This window comes from Lycorma delicatula, chromosome 2, assembly GCF_047948215.1.
Source record: "Lycorma delicatula isolate Av1 chromosome 2, ASM4794821v1, whole genome shotgun sequence".
NCBI classification, from domain to species: Eukaryota; Metazoa; Arthropoda; class Insecta; order Hemiptera; family Fulgoridae; genus Lycorma; species Lycorma delicatula.
Window position 1 is genome coordinate 8824921 of NC_134456.1, and position 24614 is coordinate 8849534.

Consider the following 24614-nt stretch of genomic DNA (forward strand, 5'->3'; position numbering starts at 1 on the left):
GTTACTTATCAACCGATTTGAAAAATGAGGGACAATTTTATTCATAGTATAAGACTTAATATTTTATCTGTAAAACATACTTCAATTAAACTAATATTTACAGATCTATTAATGATAAAAAGATTTTAATGACGGCAATTTTGAAATTTTCAAAGATAAAATTTTCAAGTAAATTTATGTTGTTGAAAATGTAGTTGAATATATGTATACCTAACCTAATTTTATCAAAATATTTCAACCTACTTAAGATAACAATTTTTATTGAAAAAATCAAAATTGGTGGACATTGGGGAAAATGAAGAGGAGTAAGAGATACTGGCCAATTATTCCCACAAGACCCTCGTATAAAAAGATTTATTTTTATATTGAAAATTATTTTTTCATGAAAATTCAAGGAAATTTGTAAGAAAAATTTGAGGAAAAGAAAATTTTATTCCACATTCTTAACAAACTTAGTTGTTACATTTTTCTCTATACTTCTATAACGTTTCTTTTCATTCTTGTAATTGTTTTTTGTAGGCTTCCCTCAAAAGAATGTAAAAAAATAATGCTTTCCTAAAATTTTTCTTCATTGTTTTTTCTTTTTGAAGAAACGTCAAATTAATGAATAGTAATTGATTTATTAATTTTTAATTCAACATAGATTTCAAAAAAACCTTTCTCAAGAAATATTTTAAAAGTTTTTATTAAATGTTTTATAGAACACAAGTATGAAGTCTCGGATTCAACCCCTATATCGGTTTTATATATTTATTTTTTTATTATGATCTGTATGCTTACCAAATGGAACTACTTTTAAGAGAACATTTGATTAAAAGATTTTTATAAAAAATGAATCGTTTTAACATAAATGTAATTTTGATTTTTTTTCTTTTTTTTGTAGACATCATTATTCAGAATTTGATTATTATATTATAACAGAATGATAAAATGAAATAAAGTCTAATGCCATTCTGATAATCAATACATTTTCATGCAAATATTACTTTTAAAATAAGTTACATGTATCCTTCTTCATTTATGCTGAAATATAGTTTCTTCATAATATTTGTCTTCAATTTTTTCTTATTTTTGATAGACACAGGTTTCTTCCCACCAAGAAAGAATAGGATCTAATGTTGGTGATGTGTACTACATTGATCCTAAGAACAATGCAGTAGTTGCTTAACAACTGGTAGGGCCTCCCAAGCTAGGCAGGTGAAGGTTAGAAATTAGATTAAGTAGTACTTCACAAAAGCTATGACAAACATGTTAGAGGCAGATTCAGAGCAGCATCTGCTCTCTATATTAAGAATGGTTGCAAACTGCATCTGTTCAACATGTTAGGGGTAGGACAACTATAGACAGAATGCAACAGCAATTTCTTTATCTAATGATTTTCCTGTTTTTAGCATTGTGGCATATTATTTTTCTGATAAATATTCCAGAATTAAAATTAATTCTTATTTGGGTTTCTGGGGAAACAATATGATAAGTTATGGCAATAATCAACAAGAGGTGGAAGGCACCTCTGTATTTGTGAACAAATAGGCACAGAGTATAAGAATGTTTTTTCAATCAATTAAATAATAACATTTAAAAAAGAGAGATGAAAATAATCGGCACAAATATAATTGATGGAAGATGGTGATGAAAAGCTGAAGTTAAGAGCAAACTATTCATGAAATAAATAAAAAAGGAATCGCACAGAAATCAATCTAAACAAAAATATAGCCAAATGTCTACAAAGGAACATTTTTTTTTTGAACAATAACCAGATAATTGTTGTCCAAGTATGAATGTAGAAAAATGGAAGATAAGCTTCCATTAAAAGTGTCACTTTTAATGGCTAAATAATGAATAATTTATGAAGAAGGATTAAAAGAGGTGGTATAACTGTAATGTTGTCTACAATAGAACAATGTGGCTGAACTTTTTTAAATCTACCATGTTTACAGTTTCCAATCTGCAAAATGCAAAGTAGCATGGTAGTAGTGTCAAGATTACACGACAATTTTTTATAGTTCGTAATCACCAAATATCATTCAGTGAAATCTTAACAGAAAAAAAACCTGGAAAAATGGAAGTAATTGTATTTAAGAAGAGAGGAGGCAAAACAGATATGATTAATGGTATAATTATTAATGGTGATTAGTATATTAGAGGAGATAAAACATAATACTTTTACATGGTGCAAAAATATGAAGCAAATGGGACAATCTAACAGAAATATTGAAAAGGCAAAGAATAGAAATGGATTTAATTAATAATTGTATCTAAGTTAGAAAATGTCTTATGAAAATAAAGGATCCTTAAAATACACGTTATTATTTATGAAAAGGAGTAAGGCAAGATGCTACCTAACCTTGTTTAATATACATTAAAATTTCCTTATTCACGGGGGTTAGACCGTAAAAATCCCGCGAATACAGAACGGAACTAATATTCATTTAACGAAGAATGGTTAGGTTATATGCAAAATGAAAAAAAATCATGTGTACTTACTTAGGGCGATGTTATTGATGAAATACAGACGGCAACATTAATTTTAAGAACTAGTTTAGTACAGCAAAAAGGTACCACTACACAAAATATATTTAAAAAATAAAGAATACTTCCTAATTTACTCGTACGCACTTACGAAACTTTGATTTAAATTTAATCAGAATTTTGATTTAATACAGTATGTACTTTAGAAAACTGTATTACATGTTCAAATCGTACACGGTAATCGTCTCAAATAGTCAAGAAAACAGCACTACAATACTACGTACACTAAAACTAAAATCACTGTAAAGAAAATTTACAAAACTAACCTACAGTATTTTGGATTGCATTTACAAAAATTTGTAATTTTTCCTTGTCTCGCTCTTGTTCCTCAATCCGTGTGAAGTTCTGTGTATTCTTGCATGGCATCTTCAATTTTGTTCTTAAATTAAGCTTTTATTCAAAGAAAGATCAGCATCTATAAAAAAAGTGGATAAGATAATGGAATAGTTTAAATGTCTTCGGTTTGACATTTAACTGTTTTCCAGGGATCGTATCTTCTACCTCTTCACGTTCTACTCTACCTGCGCTATTAAATCTTTAAATATTTTTATTGTTTAATTTCAATAAAAATGCGATGTCGTACGCGAATATAGAAACGACATCGCACTCTATTGCACCGCGATTAACGGAATCGTGAATAAGGAGATTTTATTCTATATGATGAAATTGTGGTAAGAAATTCTGTAGAAGGGAGAAAAATGAACTATAAAAGATTTCCAAAGGTGTCCAGGATGTTCAACAAATGTATTCAAAATTAAAAGATATTTATATAATAAGGTATAAAACTAAATGTTAAGATTAATGAGAATAGAAGACCATAAGCCAATGAAAATTGAAGCTGGTTGGGATATAGTTATCATAAGAGGAAAAGGATTAGTTAAAATAATGATAGAAGGAACAAAAAGAATAAAAATTATAAATTGTTGTAAAGTATGAGCAATGAGGAATTAAAAGATTTAGCTGGGATAAAGGAGAATGAAGTTGGACTTTGTGCAAGAGACATGCCTAAAGGAATCAGAAATCACCATATGATGAAAAACAAGCCTAGAATCCTTACATTTCTTATGAATAACTTTGTGGTGTAGGCAGCAGGATTTTTTATAAGCCTATCAAAATTTTTAATAATATTAAAACAAAAAATATAAATTAAAATCAACTTTATAAAAGCAATACAGCCAAAAATTTAAAAAAAACTTGTAATAAAATATATAGAAAAACTATTGAAAATATTTTTATTTATTTATTTTCTTTTTTTACCATAATTATTACAGTTTAGTTACATACAAAATGATCCAGGAAAATGTAACAAACTTTTAGGACATGTTATACTGATGAAAATAAAGAAGATAATTCATATAAGCATATAATACAGCTTATAATAATTATCTTATATGAAGATTCGGAGATACTTGGTTAGGAAGTGTTTTTTTAAAAATTAATTTCTGGAAAAATTGTAAAATCAAAAAAGAAAAATTGCAGTTGAAAAAAAAGTTTTTCAAGGTATTCATAAATTTACTTTGTAAATCTGTAAAAGACCAGAAAGAACTTCCAGTTTCAGTGTAAAATTTTTTATAAAAGCAATAAAGCCAAAATTAAAAAAAAAAAATTTGTACTCAAATATATAACAAAACTGCTTCTACTTCTTTTAGTTTTGACTTGGTACTAAATTAAGGGTTAGTAGACCATAATAAATTTCTAAAACTAGAAATTTAAATAAAAATTGAGAAAGTATTACATTTTAGTTTTTAGAATTGTGATGTTTTTTCAGGTTTTTCAATTTCACTTGAAACGAGTATATTTTTTTACTTTTCTTATATGTTTTAATTTTCATAAAATATTTTTTTAAACACATTGAATGTATAATTTAAAAAAATGATTTATTATATAATTATATATGCTAATAAAGATAACCTTCAATTTTTTGATGTTATTTCAAAGAATAGTGAATTATTTTATTATAATAAAATATTAAGTAAAACTAACTTTTCCTCATTCATAAATTATTATAGCATATTTTGTGTAATGAAATTAAAATTATATATACTGGAGTTCAGCCCAACTTACTATTATACCTGTTAAGACCTCATACAAATTTTTCAACCAACCTTTTCTAATTTATAAATCATTAATATCTGATACTACAAAAACACTTTTTTAAGTGAAAGCTTTCCTTGTTTGTGTCAGTCTTGTGCTTTTCATGTCTGTATTATTTCATGCTATAAAATTTTATTCTCTAAAAAGCTTCTGTTTTGTTCACCTATGTCATTTTTAATTCTTCATTATCAAACTTTCTATTACAGCTCATATACACTAGTTTAGTAATCATCATTTTTTTAACTTAATTTCTCTCATAGGTTCAACATCCATTATATGCCCAGAATGCTTCTGTAGTTAGTTAGTTCTTAGATGGTACCACTGAAACGCTATATTGAAATAATAAAATAAATAAATAAAATTATAAATATTTATATAACCAAACTTAACCTATGCTTGCTAGTCAAGGTTAGTAGTGAGCGAAGTGAGCATAATTTAATTAAGTTTTGTTAGATTACATAAATAATTTTATTTATTTATTTTCTTATTTGAATATAGTGGTACTATCTAAGAACCAACTAACGGAAGAGTTGTGGGCATATAACAGATTTTGACCCTTTCATAGCAAAAAATCCATGCCATGCATTTTATCAAAATCATTTTTGCTTTTCGGCAAACAAAAAATTTAAGTGTGTTATAATACCTTTATTTTATACTCCGTTCACAAGTTTTTCCTTCAATTCATGTGTTTGTTTTCATGAACCCAAATTAAAAAGTAATACAGTCAAACTAAATCATTATCTCACTCTTTTTTGAGTTGTAATTAGCTTTCTTTTTTCTAATTTTATCACTGAAACTTGATTCTAATACAGAATACATGTAATTCTTCTTTCTTTTTAAGTAATTTTCATTAAAGTGTTACACATTTTGTTTCATTCTACCATTATCAAATCCCTTTTCAAGAGCTACAAATACCATAAAAGAGGCTTTTTTTTATATAAGCCTATTTTCTACAATTATTATTATTATTATTTTCTACAATTAATGACTTTCCTTGAACTTGTGTTTTTCTTTAACTAAACTGGTATCATCTAATTCACTAACTATCATGCATTCTGTTGCCTGTAAAAGCAGCATAGATGCCATTCTGAGGATATTCATTTTGACAATGGAGAAACTCAAATATTTTTGGTTTTGATAAATATTTCAACTGTATGCGAGTAAAAAAAAAAAGTGCCTTATGTTATTGGGATGTATGTATTTGAAGAAGAAAGCATGGGATTAGTTGAATCCATGTCTGTTATATTTTTTTATAGTTAACAAACAGAATTCTCATCAACAAATAACATACATATTAAGGACGTAGTAGGAGGACTTGGTGGTCTTCACATCCTTAATGGAGAATCCTGTTATATTTATAAAATAAAAACAGAAATAACAGGGATAAAGGAGGCATAGACAATAACAAAACGGAATAGATAATAGGCATAGATAAACAAATACTTCTAATCATAGAAGTATCATGAAAAAATAAATAAATTTCAACAAAATGAGTACAAAGTCCTATACAGGTAATTGATCCCCATACATTAAATTACAATTCCTCACATCTGATTATTTTTAACTAACCAGGAATGTAATAGTACATTATTGGGATTTTGCAGGAATTTGCTTACATCAGTTGAAATATTATGTGGTAATAAATTGCTTTTCCTATAAATGTAATAATTCAATCAAATATTTACTTATTTAATGCTCAGCCATTTTATACGTCATTAGTCTGTTACTTTCCCAGTCATATCCTAACTGACTAGCAAACATATTGTTCTAAGTGGGAACAGTATTCTTCTAATTGACTTCAGCAAGGCAGTTATGAACGTTCATCTTTCTAAGTACGTTTCCATTTTTGGATGTCCAAAAAATGTATTCTAGTCTTCTAATAATACAATCCACCTTTTCCTATTACCTTTAATCATCAAGATCTCCTAATTTTTCCTTTTTTCTCGTAATGTGTACAATGCAATCTGTTCAGTTAGTGAACAATAAGCAACTCTCCCACGGCCCAATGAGATGAGAATCATACGTATGACATGTAAATGAAGTGTAATTTTGTACAGATTCAGGCCAACGATTCCTGAGACATGAGTACCCATTGTCTAGTATTCAAATCCATACAAAAGCAATTACCTTTTACTAGAATTCGAACCTGAGAACCTTCGACCTCAAAAATTAGTTGTTAACTGATTTGCGACAAATTAACAACTAGAACAGCCCGCAGGACTCTCATAATTTAAATAATAACAATAATAATTATTATTATAATAAATACAGTAATGTTTGTTGGAATGACAGGATATTTTACAAATTGCTGCAAAAAAAGATTTGATTAAAAAAGAGATTTAATTCAAAAGATAAAAAAAAAATTGATTAAAAAGTGTTTGCTTCTCTGCTTGAGTATCTGCTATTATTTTTACATTACTATACATGATGGTATCAAATGAATAACCACAAACTCAGCTCTACCTACAGTTATGAAGGAGGTGGAAGATTTTATTTTCTTCATCCTTGAAGTTAACTGTTCTAGTGATATTATGTGGGTGGCAGAAACAGAATCACAAAATGCTCTAATCCTTTTGTTCTTACCAAACATCGGTTCAAGATTCTTAATGTAAACTTCTTAACAGAATTGGGTTACTATGTGCTGTTGTATCAAACTAACCTATATAGTATTTCGACCTATTTATAGTGGGCAGTGATTTTAATTTAACTTTTAGAATGAATTTATTTTAAATCTGTTTGAAATCTAATCTGTCTTCACCTAGCCCTCTACAATATTTTTTTTCTTTTTAGAAAATGACTTGCTTATAATAGAATCTCCAAAAAAAAATAGAAAACAAAAGATTAAATTTTTAATTAAAGTTTTAGTTTCTTCTGATTGCAGGTTCTATTCAATTGTTGAAACAACTATTTATTTTTCATATTTTCTACTTACTCGGACTGGATATATTTTTCACAAAAATATTTTACTATAAATTAAAAGCAAAGAAGTTTTAAAATTATTAATTTATTATTTTCTTTTGTTATTTTGTTACAAGTTTTAATACGGGAATACTCATTCGGCTCCTTGGTTCAATTCTCTGTCAGATTCAACATTATTATATTATTTAATCATAAAAAAATATTTGTAATTTGACACTTGCGCTTGTTGATTTATATACAGAACGTTTCAAGAAGTTTCTATCATTATTTATTAGAAAATTACTAAGATCAAAATAATGAAAAAAGATAATAAAAAATATAGGACTGGAAACGCTTTGTTTTTCATTTACGCGAGCGAAAGATTCCATCCAGACCTTAGAACAAGTACAATTTCTTGGAAATAAATTTTTGACCAAATTTAAAGGTTATGTATGGAAACGTACATAAAATAAATTGAAAAAATAACTCCCAAAAATCAGAATAATGTTTTTTTCTGAATAATCTAAATAAGCAATTTGGAAATATTTTTATTTACTTTTTTATTATAATTATTACAGTATAATTATTTACAAAATGATTCAAGAAAAATGTAACAAACTTCTATGAAATGTTTACCTTCAGTATCTCGAGGTTTCGCCTAATTTAAGTCTTATTTTTCTTAGGCATATTCGTTAACCACTAAAAAATAATATTTGAAAAAAATGTTTTTTGAAAATCGTAACCTCATCCAAAAAATGCTCTAAACAGTGGCTAAGTGAGTATACTACATCAATAGTACCCCGTTCCACCACAAGGAGCGTCTTTTGTGACGTACAGCTGTAAAAAAAATATTATATTTAAAAAAATTATAAATATTTTTAATTTGTGCGCGCGCGTGCGCGCACTAGAAAAAAGCCGCATGACGGGAAATTCCTATACTTGTTAGCTTTTTTTAATATATCAATATTAAAAATCTTTAGATCTACTCGTATTTTTTCTTATTTTTATTTATGGTGCAATGATTAGGAAAAAAAAGACTAGGTTGTGTTTGTTGTTTTGTTTTATACGACTGCAAATGTTAATTTGTTCTCAAGATAGGATTCCCTTAAAAACTATATCTGTTACTTTTCACATCTTTTACAACTTCTTAATCCGATTACCATTAGACACGTACATATTTTTTAATTTTTTAATACCGACTTGTTTGGCCTGTATATTTACTATGAGAGATAATTGGTGTGTTCTATAATCTTTAAAGTAATATTTTATTTGTGGCAAGAACATTATTACTCGGTAAAGAATTGTTTTAGTGTAATAATGTATGGACCAATATCACTCTAATATTAAAACTATTTTCACGTAAAATTACAAAAAAAATTAATAATAAACTTTAAGATAAAAAAAAATTTAAATCAGATCACAATCGGCAGTAGTCTCCGTTATGCAGTTTCTTTACATTACTTTTATTTGTTTTTACCAAAATAAATGTTTCCACCTTTTTCTTTTCTTTCAAACCATTTTATTTTTCTTAATGTAGTTTTTTATAAGTAAAAAAAAATTACATTTTAAATGAACCTAACATATTTAAAATAAAATATTTTTTTTTTTTAGTTTCTTGTACAAAGTAAAGGAAGTATTGTGATGGCGAAAAATTTCGGTTTTCGGATTTCAACGGAAATGTGGATTTTGACCATCCCTGAATCCATTTTGAGTAGTTTCGGCGTGACGTCTGTACGTATGTATGTATCTCGCATAACTGAAAAACGATTAGCCGTAGGATGTTGAAATTTTAGATTTATGACTATTGTAACATCTAGTTCTGCACCTCCCATTTTTAATGCAATCGACTAGACCAAAAGTGTCCAAAAAAGCTCAAAATCCAGAAAAAATAAGATTTTTTCTTAACTGCAGAAATAAGCACTTATTGAGAGTTTTTCAAAGATATGTCATAAGTGGTACTTATTTTCATTGTTTCCAGAGTTATAGCCAAATAAAATTTTAATTACTGAAATATTTTTCATCTTACAAGAGGAAGGCACATCGGTTCGAATTCAATTTCATTTCCTTTTCTTTTTTTTAACTTTTTCTTTTAATTTAAATATATTGATTTATTAATAATTATTATCTCCGATTGTAAAAAAATTACAATAAATAATAATTCAATAATAACAATAAAAAAAAAAGAAAAAATATCAAAAGTTATTAATGAAATAAAATTTTATCTACTTATCATTAAAAAAAAAAAAAATACTGTGTTTATATAATTTAATAGGCGTACAAGGAATTCATATGGTGTCCATATCAATTTTTAAAAAATACGGAAAAAATAAAATAATTTCCAAATAAAGCACATAAAAAAAATAATAAATATTTTTTTTTTATTATTTTACTTTAAATTTAGATTTTTTGAAGACGTTACGTTATGGGTTAGCCAGGTTGGTCTAGTGGTGAACGCGTCTTCCCAAATCAGCTGATTTGGAAGTCGAGAGTTCCAGCGTTCAAGTCCTAGTAAAGCCAGCTATTTTTACACGGATTAGAATACTAGATCGTGGATACCGGTGTTCTTTGGTGGCTGGGTTTCCAATTAACCACACACAGCTTAGGAATGGTCGAACTGAGAATGTACAAGACTACACTTCATTTACACTCATACATATCATCCTCATTCATTCTCTGAAGTATTATCTGAACGGTAGTTACCGGAGGCTAAACAGGAAAAGAAAAGAAAGCAGTTGTTTTAATTTCATTTCGCTAAATTAAAAAAAAAATATTTAAATTTTAAGTATTGTTTTTTACTCTTATATCGACTTAAACGATAAGGAGAGATTCCCCAGTTAGACTTGTTTTATTTCTATTTATTTTTTATATAATTTATGAACAAGGTTTTGTTTTAAAAACTGGATAAATGTTTCTGAATAATCTAAGCAATTTGAAAATATTTTTATATATTTATTTTTTTATCATAATTATTTGTTTTACGATATACTTAATGACCCACGAAGAATGTAACAAATTTTTTAGGACATTAAATACTGGTGAAAATAAAATTCATATAAAGACATTCGCAAACGTTTCGTCAACGAGTGCAAATACGAAATTTCACCGTAACTTCTGCGCCTTCGATAAAATTAAGCCTGGCTGTACTTCTTGGGACCAAATTACGGGCTAAATTTACTAGTTTTAAATGAAATCTGACCAGAGAAAAAAAAAGTCTCGGAACTGTATTTTTATTTAAAAGACAAAATATTGAGGATGAAAAACATTTTTTATCATAAACTAACGTTGTTAGATAGGTTCTAATAACACACAAAAGTTTTAAAAACAAAACATATAAAGGATTTGATTCCGAGTAAAATTATAAGATTAAAGAAAGTAATTAAAAACGTAAAAAGTTTGAAGATTATTAAAAACAAAATATACCAAAGTGTGGCAGATTTTAACTAAGTATTACTTATGAAACAAAATTTCAAACTTACATTTACAGAATATGAACCTTCTATATTTTCACTAATAAAACATGTCTGCAGTTTGTAACATTCTATCTGAATCAATTTGTATAATAACTTGTTATTTGTGATATAAAATATATATCTTCACGTGAAAATTCAAGGAAATTAATTGCAAAATACAGATTAATAAAATATTTACATTTTATTTATTCCAGGAAGTCTTAGGTCACATTCAATTATAATCTTGTTTCTCTGCGTCACATTTCATAATACTATTTTTTTCTTCATTACGAAAGTTACATGTTTTTACGTTTCTTGCGATTTTTTTCATGACTGAACTTTGGAATAAGACAAAACGACGTAAAATAAATTAAAAAGAATTCAAAAAAACAGACTTAAAAAAGTACAAAAAATGTTTAAATGATATTTTACACGATTTCCATTATTTTGTCCGTATCGTATTATAAAAACAAATATCAATTTATTCAGTCTTAATTACGTGCGAGTTCAAAAGAATGAAATTTAAAGAAACAAAATAAAAATAATTAAATTTTTTCTCCTCTTTTACACGATTGGGCAAAAAGATGTTTAATGTTTTAAGGGTGTATGTATGTTTGTTACATCGTAGCAGCTTAACGGCTGAGCCGATCTGAACGTATGACCTCCCACGTTGGAATCCTAACGTATTTAATTCGCGCGAGTGTGGCGGTACTAGCGGCGACTATCGGCACTAACTTTCTTTTTCCTGTTTAGCCTCTGAGAATTACCGATCAGGTATTACTTCAGAGGATGATATGAATGAGTGTAAATGAAGTGTCGTCTTGTACAGTCTCTGTTCGACCATTTCTGAGATGTGTGGTTAATTGAAACCCAACCACCAAGGAACACTGGTATCCACGATCTAGTATTTAAATCCGTATAAAAGTACTGCCTTTGCTAGGACTTGAACGCTAGAACTTGTAAAGTAAAAATAAAATATACCATAAAACTGCCAAAACACGAGGTAAATATATTATATTAACCCTGTGTATGTTGGACCCCAATAGACATTTATTAAAATCATAATATTCATTTTCGATTTTTAAATAGTATAAAATTATAAAAACGTGTAACTCTTTAATTGTAACAGATACGGGAAAAGAATCAACGTCATATAAAATTATAGATTATGATTAACACAATATGAGAAATCAAACAATAATACTCAAAAATAAAATACAACGTAATACGTAATAATCTGAGTTAAATAGAAGTTAGAGATAATAACTTTGTTAGAAATGAATAAATAATTGAGTGAACAGTCGTTCGAGGAAGTCTTACTAGATTTTTCATTGATGAGATCGATTTTAAATAGTAATAGTAATAGTAAAACCCCATAGAATATTTGAAATAAAATTTGTCAAGGGTGAAGGCAGATAAGTTATATAATCCTTTGTAGATTTTTTAAACGGAAAATATAATCGTACGAAGTACCTTTTAATAAATTTTTCATTTTGTTATTAACACTAATACAAATAAAATTGCTATTTGTTTCCGAGAATTATTTTTTCGACAAAAAAATATATTTTATTCGTAAAAAAAGAGGTGTAGAATGTTAATATGACAGTGCAAACAAATTTTAAATAGACATAATAAAATAATTATGAAAAAACCGATTATATTAATAAAATAAAACAAAAAAATAATTAATTCTACATTTTAAAATATTTTAAGAAACAGTAATCTTGTGAAGAATTTTTTCACATTAAAAAAAAATAATAAAGAAGAAAATTATTAACTGCACGTAAACGCATATTAATAAAATCAGGTTTCGGCGAAACATAATTTAATCTGGTTTTGGTTGAAATATTTATTACTTCCAATTAAGATTTCATTCTATATTTAGAATAATATTGTGATATTAATTTACTGGAGCCAATATTTTTTTTTACCAATTTTAATTTGCATACACATTACATTGTACGGTAGGTCGCCAACCATAATTATTTTTATTTAAATTATAACCAATATATTTATATAATTATACAATATTAACGAGTATGGTTGGATTAAAAAAGAAAAAAAAATAGGAATATTTTGTTTTAATAAAGGGGGAAATACAGTAAAGGATAATAATAGTAATTATAGTGAACAACCTTGATTTGTTGGCAATGTCAGTAAGACAGGTTAATAAAAATTCATATCACCAGATGTCGCATGGCATGTTTTATAGGAAGAATGAGTAATCATTCAAGTGGCTTTTATATATATATATATATATATATATATATATATATATATATACACCAATGAAAATCTTTAAAGTAATAATTCGCCATTAAGGTTCTTGTGAAATATTTTTTTTTAATATTAATCGAAAATGTTTTAAATAAATCAGACTGGTTAATAAATTTTTGGGTTTGGAAAGGTTTATCATATAAAAAAAATTTCCATATAGATATTTTCTAATCTGTCCCGGGTGTAGCTATATTGCAATAATGGTGAAGTACAGCGATCCGTAAAATTTTACGTATCGGGATTTTAAAAATGTCGATTTTCAAAAAATCGACATTTCGATTTTCAAAAGATTTTAAAAAATTTTTTAAAAATGATTTTCAAAAACCAATTTTTAATGTATTTTGGCCTACAGGGTCCTAAAACAAATAAAAAAAAAATATTGAAATTTCTTAAAGATGTATGTACGTATACAGGACCCAAATAGAGATTTTTCGAAACCATAAAAACTCATTTGCGTCACCAGCAGTTTAAAAAACTGTTGGTTTTTTAAACCAACAGAAAATGTAACTTTTAATTGTAACAGATACTGAAAAAGACCAAGTTTTATGATTAACATAACATATGCAATCAAACAATAATACTCAATTATACAGTCGCCGCCAAGTAACGGCGAGCTTGGAGTGGCGACAATTACTACCCAAAGTAAAAACATATTTTTTGCTCTTAGTAACCTCCCTTACCGGATAATTTGTTCTATTTTTAACAAATGAATGCAACAATTTTGAAATTAGATACAGGTCGGCTAATTCTGTCCTGTACATTGTAAAGTGTAATAACGGATACGAAAATATTATCTATTACTTATTACACGGTAAATATTGCGGTAGATGGTTATTACTGTAACTTTAATTACTTACTGGAAAATGAATAATCCATTTAATTCCTCAGCTAGAACGCTCTCATCAATATTTTCAGGATAACTGTCACTATTATCACTTTCTTCTTTCATGTTTAATCTCCGGGAATTACCGTCCAGATAATACAGGGTTATCATAAAAGAATGGTGCGGTTTTGGTTTAAATTAAAACAGAATTACTTACAGTTTATGTTTTTTATTTTTCAAATTTCTCGTCTCAAACATTTTTTTACATAATTAATAAATTTCAATATGTGCGCCCTTAGTCGCTCGACAAAATTCCAAACGATACTCAACTTCTCTCCAAACATTAGTTAACATTTCTTCGTTAATGATTGTCATTGCTTCATTAATCCTGTTTTTTAAGTGGTTTAGGTCGTGAATTTTTTGCGTATAAACAACGCTTTTGATGTAGCCCCCAAGAAAAAATCGCAAGGTGTCAGGTCTGGACTCCTTGGAGGCCAAAGTATGGATCCTTGCCGGCCTATCCATCGATCTGCAAATTTTTCGTTCAAAGCGTCCGTGACCGATGCATTGAAGTGCGGGGGAGCACTATCTTGTTGGAAATGAAGTCGACCATCAAATGAATTACTGAAACCGCACCATTCTTTTATGATAACTCTGTGCTTCAGAGGGTAAATGAGGATGATATGTATGAGTCGACTTGCAAATGAAGTGTAGTCTTGTACAGTCTCAGTTCGACCACTCCTGCCATGTGTGATTAATTGAAACCCAACCACCAAAGAACACCGGTATCCGCGACCTAGTATTCAAATCCGGGTAAAAATAACGTCACTACATAAAGAGACAATGAAAGATTCTTTTAGAGAATCTCGTATTACAGACTCTTGGCTCCAATATTCACTTTCGATTTTTTTTAATCTTTTCATAGTAAGTTTTCCAGTGTTTGTCGCTCATCGAATTAATTTTATCTTTACACAGTTTCTGCACTTCTGAAATATTAAATGTTGTGTTATGGTTGGCAACATGTCGTTTTACCTCTGACCATACCATCTCGATCTGATTTAAATCAGAATGGTAAAGTGGAAGCCGGAGAACTTGATGCCCACTTCTCTCCAACAATTCGTCAGATTGGTATCTTTTCGGTTACGTTTGTTCAGTTTAATTAGTTCATAAGTCACTTTCTTAATACTGTAAACTAAACACACAAAAATAAATTGCTTTGTATATAACAGTAGCATCATGTTCATGCTATTAAGAGATGACTAATCACGGTGTACCAATGTTTCAAAAAACAACAATATAGCAGTGACGTGCAGGCTGATCATCCACGCTCGCCGTTACACGTTGCGGCTGCCATAAACATGAAATAAGTAATAAACTGAATTAAGTAGAGGTTACAGATAATAACTTTGTTAAAAATGAATTAATACGTGCGTTGTATTTTGATTAATATCTTAAAACTTGCTCAACGTTAAATCTTCAAGAATGACTTAACATTTTTCATATTCTCATATATGGGATATTGATTGCATTAAATTTTGGCCAAAATTAAAAAAGGGTGGTAACGAGTTTTCCAAATATTGAATTTTTAACTTTTCTATAGTGGTGGTAAAAAATTGGGCTTAAGTACGAGGAAAGTATTTTATTTGTTAAGTTATTTAAAATTCCAAAGGTATAATCGATTGGATTTAGTGGTGCGAGATATTCAACATTATTTTTACACATTTTTGTATTATTTCTCGAAAACCTATTGACAAAATATATATATATATGTCACTACTTCGGCTTGATTTTTGATCTCATCGGACAAGGGACAATATCCCATATTTTTTATTTTTAGTAACTATAATTTTTTATAGTTAAGTCTTCTCCTAAATTGGAGAAGACCAATTTGGTTTCAGGAAAAGTGTAGGGACAAGGGAAGCAATTTTAGGCCTCAGATTAATAGTAGAAGGAAGATTAAAGAAAAACAAACCAACATACTTGGCGTTTATAGACCTAGAAAAGGCATTCGATAACGTACACTGGAATAAAATGTTCAGCATTTTAAAAAATTAGGGTTCAAATACAGAGATACAAGAACAATTGCTAACATGTACAGGAACCAAACAGCAACAGTAATAATTGAAGAACATAAGAAAGAAGCCGTAATAAGAAAGGGAGTCCGACAAGGATGTTCCCTATCTCCGTTACTTTTTAATCTTTACATGGAACTAGCAGTTAATGATGTTAAAGAACAATTTAGATTCGGAGTAACAGTACAAGGTGAAAAGATAAAGACGCTACGATTTGCTGATGATATAGTAATTCTAGCCGAGAGTAAAAAGGATTTAGAAGAAACAATGAACGGCATAGATGAAGTCCTACGCAAGAACTATCGCATGAAAATAAACAAGAACAAAACAAAAGTAATGAAATGTAGTAGAAATAACAAAGATGGACCGCTGAATGTGAAAATAGGAGGAGAAAAGATTATGGAGGTAGAAGAATTTTGTTATTTGGGAGGTAGAATTACTAAAGATGGACGAAGCAGGAGCGATATAAAATGCCGAATAGCACAAGCGAAACGAGCCTTCAGTAAGAAATATAATTTGTTTACATCAAAAATTAATTTAAATGTCAGGAAAAGATTTTTGAAAGTGTATGTTTGGAGCGTCGCTTTATATGGAAGTGAAACTTGGACGATCGGAGTATCTGAGAAGAAAAGATTAGAAGCTTTTGAAATGCGGTGCTATAGGAGAATGTTAAAAATCAGACGGGTGGATAAAGCGACAAATGAAGAGGTATTGCGGCAAATAGATGAAGAAAGAAGCATTTGGAAAAATATAGTTAAAATAAGAGACAGACTTATAGGCCACATACTAAGGCATCCTGGAATAGTCTCGCTTTAATATCGGAAGGACAGGTAGATGGAAAAAATTGTGTAGGCTGGCCACGTTTGGAATATGTAAAACAAATTGTTAGGGATGTAGGATGTAGAGGGTATACTGAAGTGAAATGACTAGCACTAGATAGGGAATCTTGGAGAGCTGCATCAAACCAGTCAAATGACTGAAGACAAAAAAAATAAAAAAATAATTTTTTTGTTTTGTTGAATAACATCGCACCAAATTGGGCGGATTTAATGAAGTAAATAATTATTGCAATAAATAAACTTTTACTCAAAAAGAAAAAAAAACAAGAGGTTAGAATGGAATCCGTAACTAAATTATCCATTTTTTTTTTTTTATTTTCATAGTTGAAAATCCGCTGTATTTAGTATTAATGCAGACTACATAAGAACATATTAATAAAGGGATCCCATAGGCCCCTACTTAAGAATTTTTGGCAAAAATACAAAGAAATTTTAATAAAGGTTTTTTAATTTTTTTTTCTTAAATATCTGACATTTTATCTGTTTTTCAAACTGTGTCTGTTATTGAAAATATTACATGAGGTATCATCAAGCAGGATCTAAATCTTTTTTTTACTACAAATTTTTACTGTTCTTTTTTTAGCAATTATATTTTATAAGTAGAATTGATGATTAAAATTTTATTCGGTCAAGGTAGTCAAATCGGTTCCAAGATATTTTACTAAGAATTTTGATTTTTTTTCTCAATTATATTTTTAATAATAACTAAAATAAAAACCAGATTTTATGAACATTTTAGGCATTATAAAAATAAAAAATTGGGCTTCTGTATTGTTGGGGAACCTCTTATAAACAATAAATCTTCCATTTCTGATGTTAATACTAATTTTAGAAATATTAGAAATTGAAAAAGAAAACATAAATAAAAAATGTAGATATTTTAGAAAATATTATATATATAAATATAAAGAAAGATTCAACTTGATCAACTTACAGATAGATTTTGAAGGAGACACACTCATAAAAGCTGAAATAGATAGTAGCACTTTCATAGAAACATAAAATATTTATTTAAATAGTACAGTACTGGAGGAGTATTTGGCTAGCCAAGCGTTTAATAACATGTTTGTTTTTACAAACATTTGCCTCCACCACCATTATGGTGGTTTGAATAAGACCAAAAAATATGAGTAAGGATATTTATTAACTTCCTAAGGGGCATTAAATTATGTGAAACATAATAGGAATTGTTAACTCTTTCAAAAAATTTTAAAACTATCTAATACTCAATAGTTTTTAAGGTGAAATGGTTAGTTGATCGAGGATGGAAATGGGACCAAAATTTTTACTGAACATTTGATATTTTTTGCAACTGTACTTAAATATTGCATAATTAAATCATTAATATAAAAATATAATGGTAAAGTATATCGTCAATGTAATTGATTTAAAAAAAAAATTGACGTATCGTGCTTTCCTTCCCTTTTTGATACTACTTTGATTGTAAAAAATAGAAAATGTTAACCAAAAATCCATAAGCTTCATAGGAGATATTGAAATGTGTAAAAAATTATTCTACTCTTTACAAACAACTTTCGATAAGGAAACCATGATAACCGTACATCTCCGTCCTCTTGATCGACTACATCAATATTTTGCGACCAAAAAGCGGAATGAATGACCCGTTTTTATGTAATAGTACAAAATTTAAAAAAATCAGTTAATCCAGTCTGAAAATATCAATCAAAATGGTAAATGATGTAAAAAAAATTAGGATTTTATCTCCCCTCCCTGAATGAGATCGGCCAAATACATAACCAAACTTACATATTAACGTAATGGAATTATTTAATTAGTCAAGAATGACACTTTGAGTCCTTTAACAATAAAAAAAGATAAAAAGGGTTTGGCCCATCTCCAAATGGAGGTGTGAATAAGACCAAACAATATCAGAAAGCATATTTATTAACTTCCTAAAGGGCGTTATATTATGTGAAATAATTTATCAATTCTTTGATAAAATTTTGAGGTACGGGACTCATAAGGCTCATATCTCTCTGCCCGTAGACCGTTTGCGACCAATATCAAACGGGATTAATGTCCCATATACAGAAATAATCGTGTCAAATTTCATCAAAATTGGTCCATCCAATTTGCAGTTGTCAAGTAAAATAAAAACTCCGACATACATATCTATTGAAATTTTTCAATGCTAAAATTGTAATCTTTTGTTAAAGGAGAATATGAAACGTAAGTTTTCAAAAACCACAACACGTAAAATCGACTCGATTATCATACCTTTCCTTATGTAGTATAATGTAATGATACATTACATCGCCGGGAAATTTAAAAAGTGTTGGAAAATGTTTTTTAAACGTTGGCAAAAAATTTTAAGAAACAAAATAAAAGTGCTTAATATTTCGAAACCGTTTTTTATAAGTCGTGATTAAGCACCTACACAAGCTTACAGTTTCCAAGATCAATATTTTCATAATAATAAAATCAGTAATCAAAATAAAATAATTATATCCATGGATTCTGTTCAATATAAAAGAATACACGAAAAAATAATTACATTTTTTACTTTTTTCAAAAACTAGCAGAACCTTCACCGCCCAACAAAAATAAAACTTATTATTGAATATTATATTTAAATCTTTTTAATTATATACGGAGTGTTCCAGGACGTATTCCTGAACTTCAGGTACTGATTCAGGACACCAAAATGAGCAAAAAAGTTCATATCACGTAAGTCCTATTTGCTTTGTTTTCCTTCTGAAAGTCATTTAGTGATTTTCAACAAAAAAAAAAATCTTACGAACGGGTATACGTATTTTAATTAAATCTGGCAAATCTAATAGTAGTGCCTCCGTAATTTTCAAAAAGTTAAAAATGGCGTCCATCTTAATTTTTAAATCTTCAATTTCTTTGTAATTATTTATTTTATCAAATTTTTACTTATTGGAAAATTTATTAATCATTTTATTTTGAACAAAATGACAGCTCATTTGTAAAAATCCGTTGAAAAACAATCGAGTTATTGCAGACAATTAACCCGGCAGTAAGCTTGCGCACCGTAATGCAAGGTGATAATTATTACAAGGTGATTTTTATTACATTTAGTGAAGGAAATAAAAACAAGCAAAAAATTATCAACCTGGATTACGGTATATATATATATATATATATATATATATATATATATGTGTGTGTGTGTGTGTGTGTGTGTGTGTGTGTGTGTGTGTGTGTGTGTGAGTGAGTGAGTGAGTGAGAGAGAGAGAGAGAGAGAGAGAGAGAGAGAGAGAGAGAGAGAGAGAGAGAGAGAGAGAGAGAGAGAGAGAGAGTGTGTGTGTGTGTGAGTGTGTGTGTGTGTGAGTGTGTGTGTGTGTGTGTGTGTGAACTCGTATATATATTTTTTGTTAAAATATCAATTACCTAGTTATAAGTACGTACAAAACAATTAGTAAGTAGCGTTCAGGTGAAACCATTAACAGACAATAGATTATTAATGAGCAAAACTCATTAAAAATAAAATTGTTATTTCCCGAGAAGTTATTTAAAAAATAGTCACGGTATCTGTTTTGAAAAGAGCAATTGGATGCGTTCTCTTTCCAATGATGGCTCGGAAAATAATGAAGTCATTTGGGCACCTACATTCATCCCCTTTGTACGTATCGAAGATACATTTATATTAATTTTTACTATCACAAACATGTAGTTTGAACGTTTTTGGTAATCGAACACACTATAAATAAAAGTTATATCTAAAATTTTTCTTTCTATTAATAATATAATAAATCGAAATAATGGATTAAAAATACAATAAATTTAAAATAAAGATAAATATTGGCACTTACTCTGACTCCTGTTCTTCTTTTTAAGTTTACTTCCTGCTTTACCCATCGGAAGGAATAATACTTATAAAAAAACACAGGAAGTTTAATAGTTGCACAAATAATGCAATCACTATATAAACACTTCGAACACTAAATCACTTCATACACACTCTAAGAATTCACTTAATCATTTTTAACTAGAAAACACTTCATTTCCATCTACTTTTTTAAACATATTTGATTTCTTTTTTATTTATTTAATTTGTAGTTTTCATATATATATACAAATATAATTTAAATTATAATATTCATTATACCTGTACAAAACTTATGAATTAAAAAAAAAAAAAAAAATTTTGTTTAATATAATAAATAGTCAAAATGTTATTGAGCCTATACTTGTAGGTTTATAGACGACTTTCATATAATGTAATTAATATAATTAAGTTCATACTACAATGCTTCAACTGAAAATCATAAAACATTTATTATACAAAACTAAAAACGAGTACATCATTCTGGAGTAATAATTCGAACGAACACTGCTGATAATTATTTATTTACAGATGCAATTAAAAAAATATTTTTCTTTACTATAACGTTTTTCATCAATGAATTTTTAAATAATATTAATTAAAAACCCTGTATTTTCTGCATCCTATTCAATGTATTCAAATGTTAAAATATATTACGCTAATAACAATTAAAGATGTAATACGGAGAAAAAAAAAATGTAAAAAATTTAAAGATTAGTGTACAATGGAAATATGTATACAACCAGTAAGTAATATGTATACAACCAGAGAGCAAAATAAGTCAAAATGCATTTTGCTCTCTGGTACGAGAAGGGTCAGAGAAATAAATATAGAAATAAGGGGGGGAAATTATTCGTGAAGTCAGTAACGTCAAATACTTAAGCGTATTCATAGATAAGAGTCTAAAGTACGGTTATCACAAAGATATGATTTGTCAAAAGGTTGCCCCTACAATTAAGGCTCTAAGAGGTCTATTTAATTTCGGTGCACACTGTGCACCGAAACTGGTGGTCAGAAGGTTGATCACAACGGCAATGATGTCATCTATCTTATACGCGGCACCAGTCTGGGGCACTGCATTGAATGTACAACGCAATAAACGTAAACTTAGAAGCGTGCACTAATACGAGTTGTCTCAGGATATAGAACAATTTCTTACGATGCGTTATGTGTCTTAGCTGAAACGCCTCCCATTGAATTACAGATGAGGCATGAGGGCGGCAGGTGTGCCAAGAGCCGAGGTAGAAGACACAGTCGTTAGCAACTGGCAAACAGCATGGTCATCCGCTCAAGCAGAAGAGTGGACAAGGAGACTTATTCCCAATCTGAAAGAGTGGTTGGGTAGGGAGAAAGGCGGACTAAATTTCCACACCACTCAGTTGATGACAGGACATGGGTCGTTCGGGAAATACCTTAATAGAATCGGGAAAAGGCAAACGTCAAGGTGTCCGTACCGTCAGGAAGACGACGCGGAACACACCGTATTCAACTGCTATAGATGGGAGGGTCTCAGACATGAAATAAGGCATAATAACCTGACACCTGACAACCTGGTTAGCTTGCTAATGCAATCCAATAACAACTGGGATTGGTTTTCCAATTTTGCGAGCACCGTCCTCAAATCTAAAGAGGAAGAGGAGAGGCATTACAGACGATAGGCGCGAGGATAGGGCAGGGAGGACATCCCACCCCGGAGGGCCCGTATGCTTAGGTATGTGGGTTCCGGTGATGGGGTGGGAACTCCTGGGGTTGCTTGAAAGGAATAAAGAAAAGACCTAGTCCCGGCCGGCGGTGTCGGTTCCTGGGAGCGCTTCGGTGCTTGCTGGGGCTGGCGCCGCCGGTTTGAGGCAGGCATAAAAGAGTAAAGACCGAGACCCGGTTCTCTGTGTGTGTGTGGGGGGGGGGGGGGTACGGCATAGCCGGACCTTCCCTTGCGTGCGGAGGATTAGAGGCGGGCAGCAATAAGAAAAGATCCGGAACCGGGGAGGCTGATCTGCCGTGCCGGACGTACAGCCGGTGGGTGGGGAGGCCCCCTTAGAGTCACAAGGACACATTCCTGGGCCGTGTATACTTGAGTGGATGTCCGGCCCAGGGATGTAGGAAAAAAAAGTAAGTAATTGGTGCTGGAAAAACGAAGCTTATTATTTTCTTTTTTTATTAATTTATTTTAATAGATAATATTAAAAACGATAACAAATATTTGAACGTATACAAAATTTCTATCCTGATTAGGATTTAAATTTAGAATCTTTCGCTTGAAAAGCTGAGTCGTCCTCCGTTATCTCCCCCAATTTGTCGAACGTTATTACCCCACCATTTATATAACATTTATTGGTGCACTTATAAAAAAGGCTGCATTAACGAAATTTAAAATTAAGTTCATGTTAATTCCTCTGTATTTAAGTTCCCACCAAGAAGATGCTGCAATGTTTGTTTTTTTTTTTTAAATTAGGGCCTCAACTACTATGGTCCGGAATTCCGGACCATAGCGGAATTCAAACCCGGGACCTCACGATGAAAGGTCGAGATGCTGACACTCCGCACGGATATCGGCAATTATGATTAATACGTTACACTTTAGCAAGCATGTTCAAAATTGTCTAATTACATCATCATACTGCGGGTATTGCTAGTTGGATTGTTTGATATTTATTTTTTAAATTACATCAGTACATCATACTTATTTTAGCAGTGTTGGGCTGCTATTGTCATCGTTATAATAATTATAATTGGGTATCGTTATGGGATCTTCCTCTGAATGTGTTTGAATTAGTTTGTTTCATCAAGAGATAAAATGAATTGCGTTCATTTGTTTCAACTTTTTGGTATTTTACTCGAAGATAAATTGTGTTATCCGGGGAAGGGCATATCGTTAAATATTTCGAATAACTGAGAACAGCGGCGGTGCAAGAAAAGGCAGTGCCAAGTCTATATACAAATGCGGCCCGATACACGGTTGCAAGGCTCTAAACTACTCCTTCATAAAATTTTACTATTTATTTATTCATGGAAATATGAAAAGACGACTGAGGTATATTAAAAACCCGGCTGTCGACTAGAGAAATTACCTACGGAAAATGTATGCCGAGAAGCTTTTAAAATCAAATCGTGTAATTGGTGACCTGGATCTGACAGTAGTGAGATGACTCTAAGAAGGAAGAACAACGTAAGCCGAGTCCCTCAGTAGGAATGGGTGTTCGGTGGGCTACGCCGTCAAACGGGGGAATGTTACATGTTAGCAGTAGATAATCCGCAGATATGTTACGATTATAACAGAACTCATTGCACGGCGTTCATTAATAATTTCTGGTCACTGGTCAGCATACAATGGTATAAATAATTCGAACAGGAATTACGTGCACAGTTCTGCGAACCATTAACAGAATTTCATTAATCTGCTTACGGGGCGCAAATTCAAAAAAAAAAAAAAAAATAGAACGATTATGAGCGGTAGTCAAAAATAGTAGTAAATCAGAGACAGCAAGAAAATTTCTCGACAGCTGCTTACGGGAATTCTTCTAGCGGAAAAAAGTAAAAACAGATGATGCAATTTGTTTCAAGAAATTTTGGATGACATTTTTTGGATTTTCTGGATCCTTTTTGGCCTACGCAATAAATATTTGTGTTATATAATTGGAATTCAATTCAATGTTTAAATTATTATCTCAGTTTCAGCTTTCATTACTTTGTGTTTAATTCAATCTGAAACTGTTTTAATATTTAAAAAATGTGGACTGTTTTTGCACATTTATTTTTTATTTTTTTAAATGTAAAGTAACAACCTAAGAATTTTTTAAATATTTTTCCTGGAATACCGAGTGA

The 24614-nt window shown here is 29.7% G+C and overlaps 2 protein-coding genes across 3 annotated transcripts in view; one reads left to right on the forward strand and one right to left on the reverse strand.

Moving 5' to 3' along the window:
• The window catches only part of LOC142320462 (breast cancer anti-estrogen resistance protein 3 homolog), a 416915-nt gene extending 395917 nt beyond the window's left edge, over nt 1-20998 (reverse strand). Inside the window, exon 1 of one of the 2 annotated variants that reach the window (XM_075358261.1) lies at nt 20779-20998. In XM_075358261.1, coding sequence (XP_075214376.1) covers nt 20779-20824 — 46 coding nt within the window. In that variant the 5' untranslated portion in view covers nt 20825-20998. Of the gene's footprint in view, nt 1-10997; nt 11614-20778 lie in introns of those variants that run through there. The other variant, XM_075358262.1, reaches the window with a different exon arrangement.
• A 1005-nt stretch (nt 20999-22003) lies between these two features.
• Nucleotides 22004-22450, forward strand: LOC142319830 (uncharacterized). Its single transcript, XM_075357503.1, has one exon. The coding sequence runs from the start codon at nt 22004-22006 to the stop codon at nt 22448-22450; it is 447 nt and encodes a 148-aa protein (XP_075213618.1).
• The last annotated feature ends 2164 nt before the right edge of the window (nt 22451-24614 follow it).

What these genes read in the sequence shown, in the direction of transcription:
- LOC142319830 (XM_075357503.1), top strand. Translation starts at nt 22,004, where the DNA reads ATGAGGGCGGCAGGTGTGCCAAGAGCCGAGGTAGAAGACACAGTCGTT.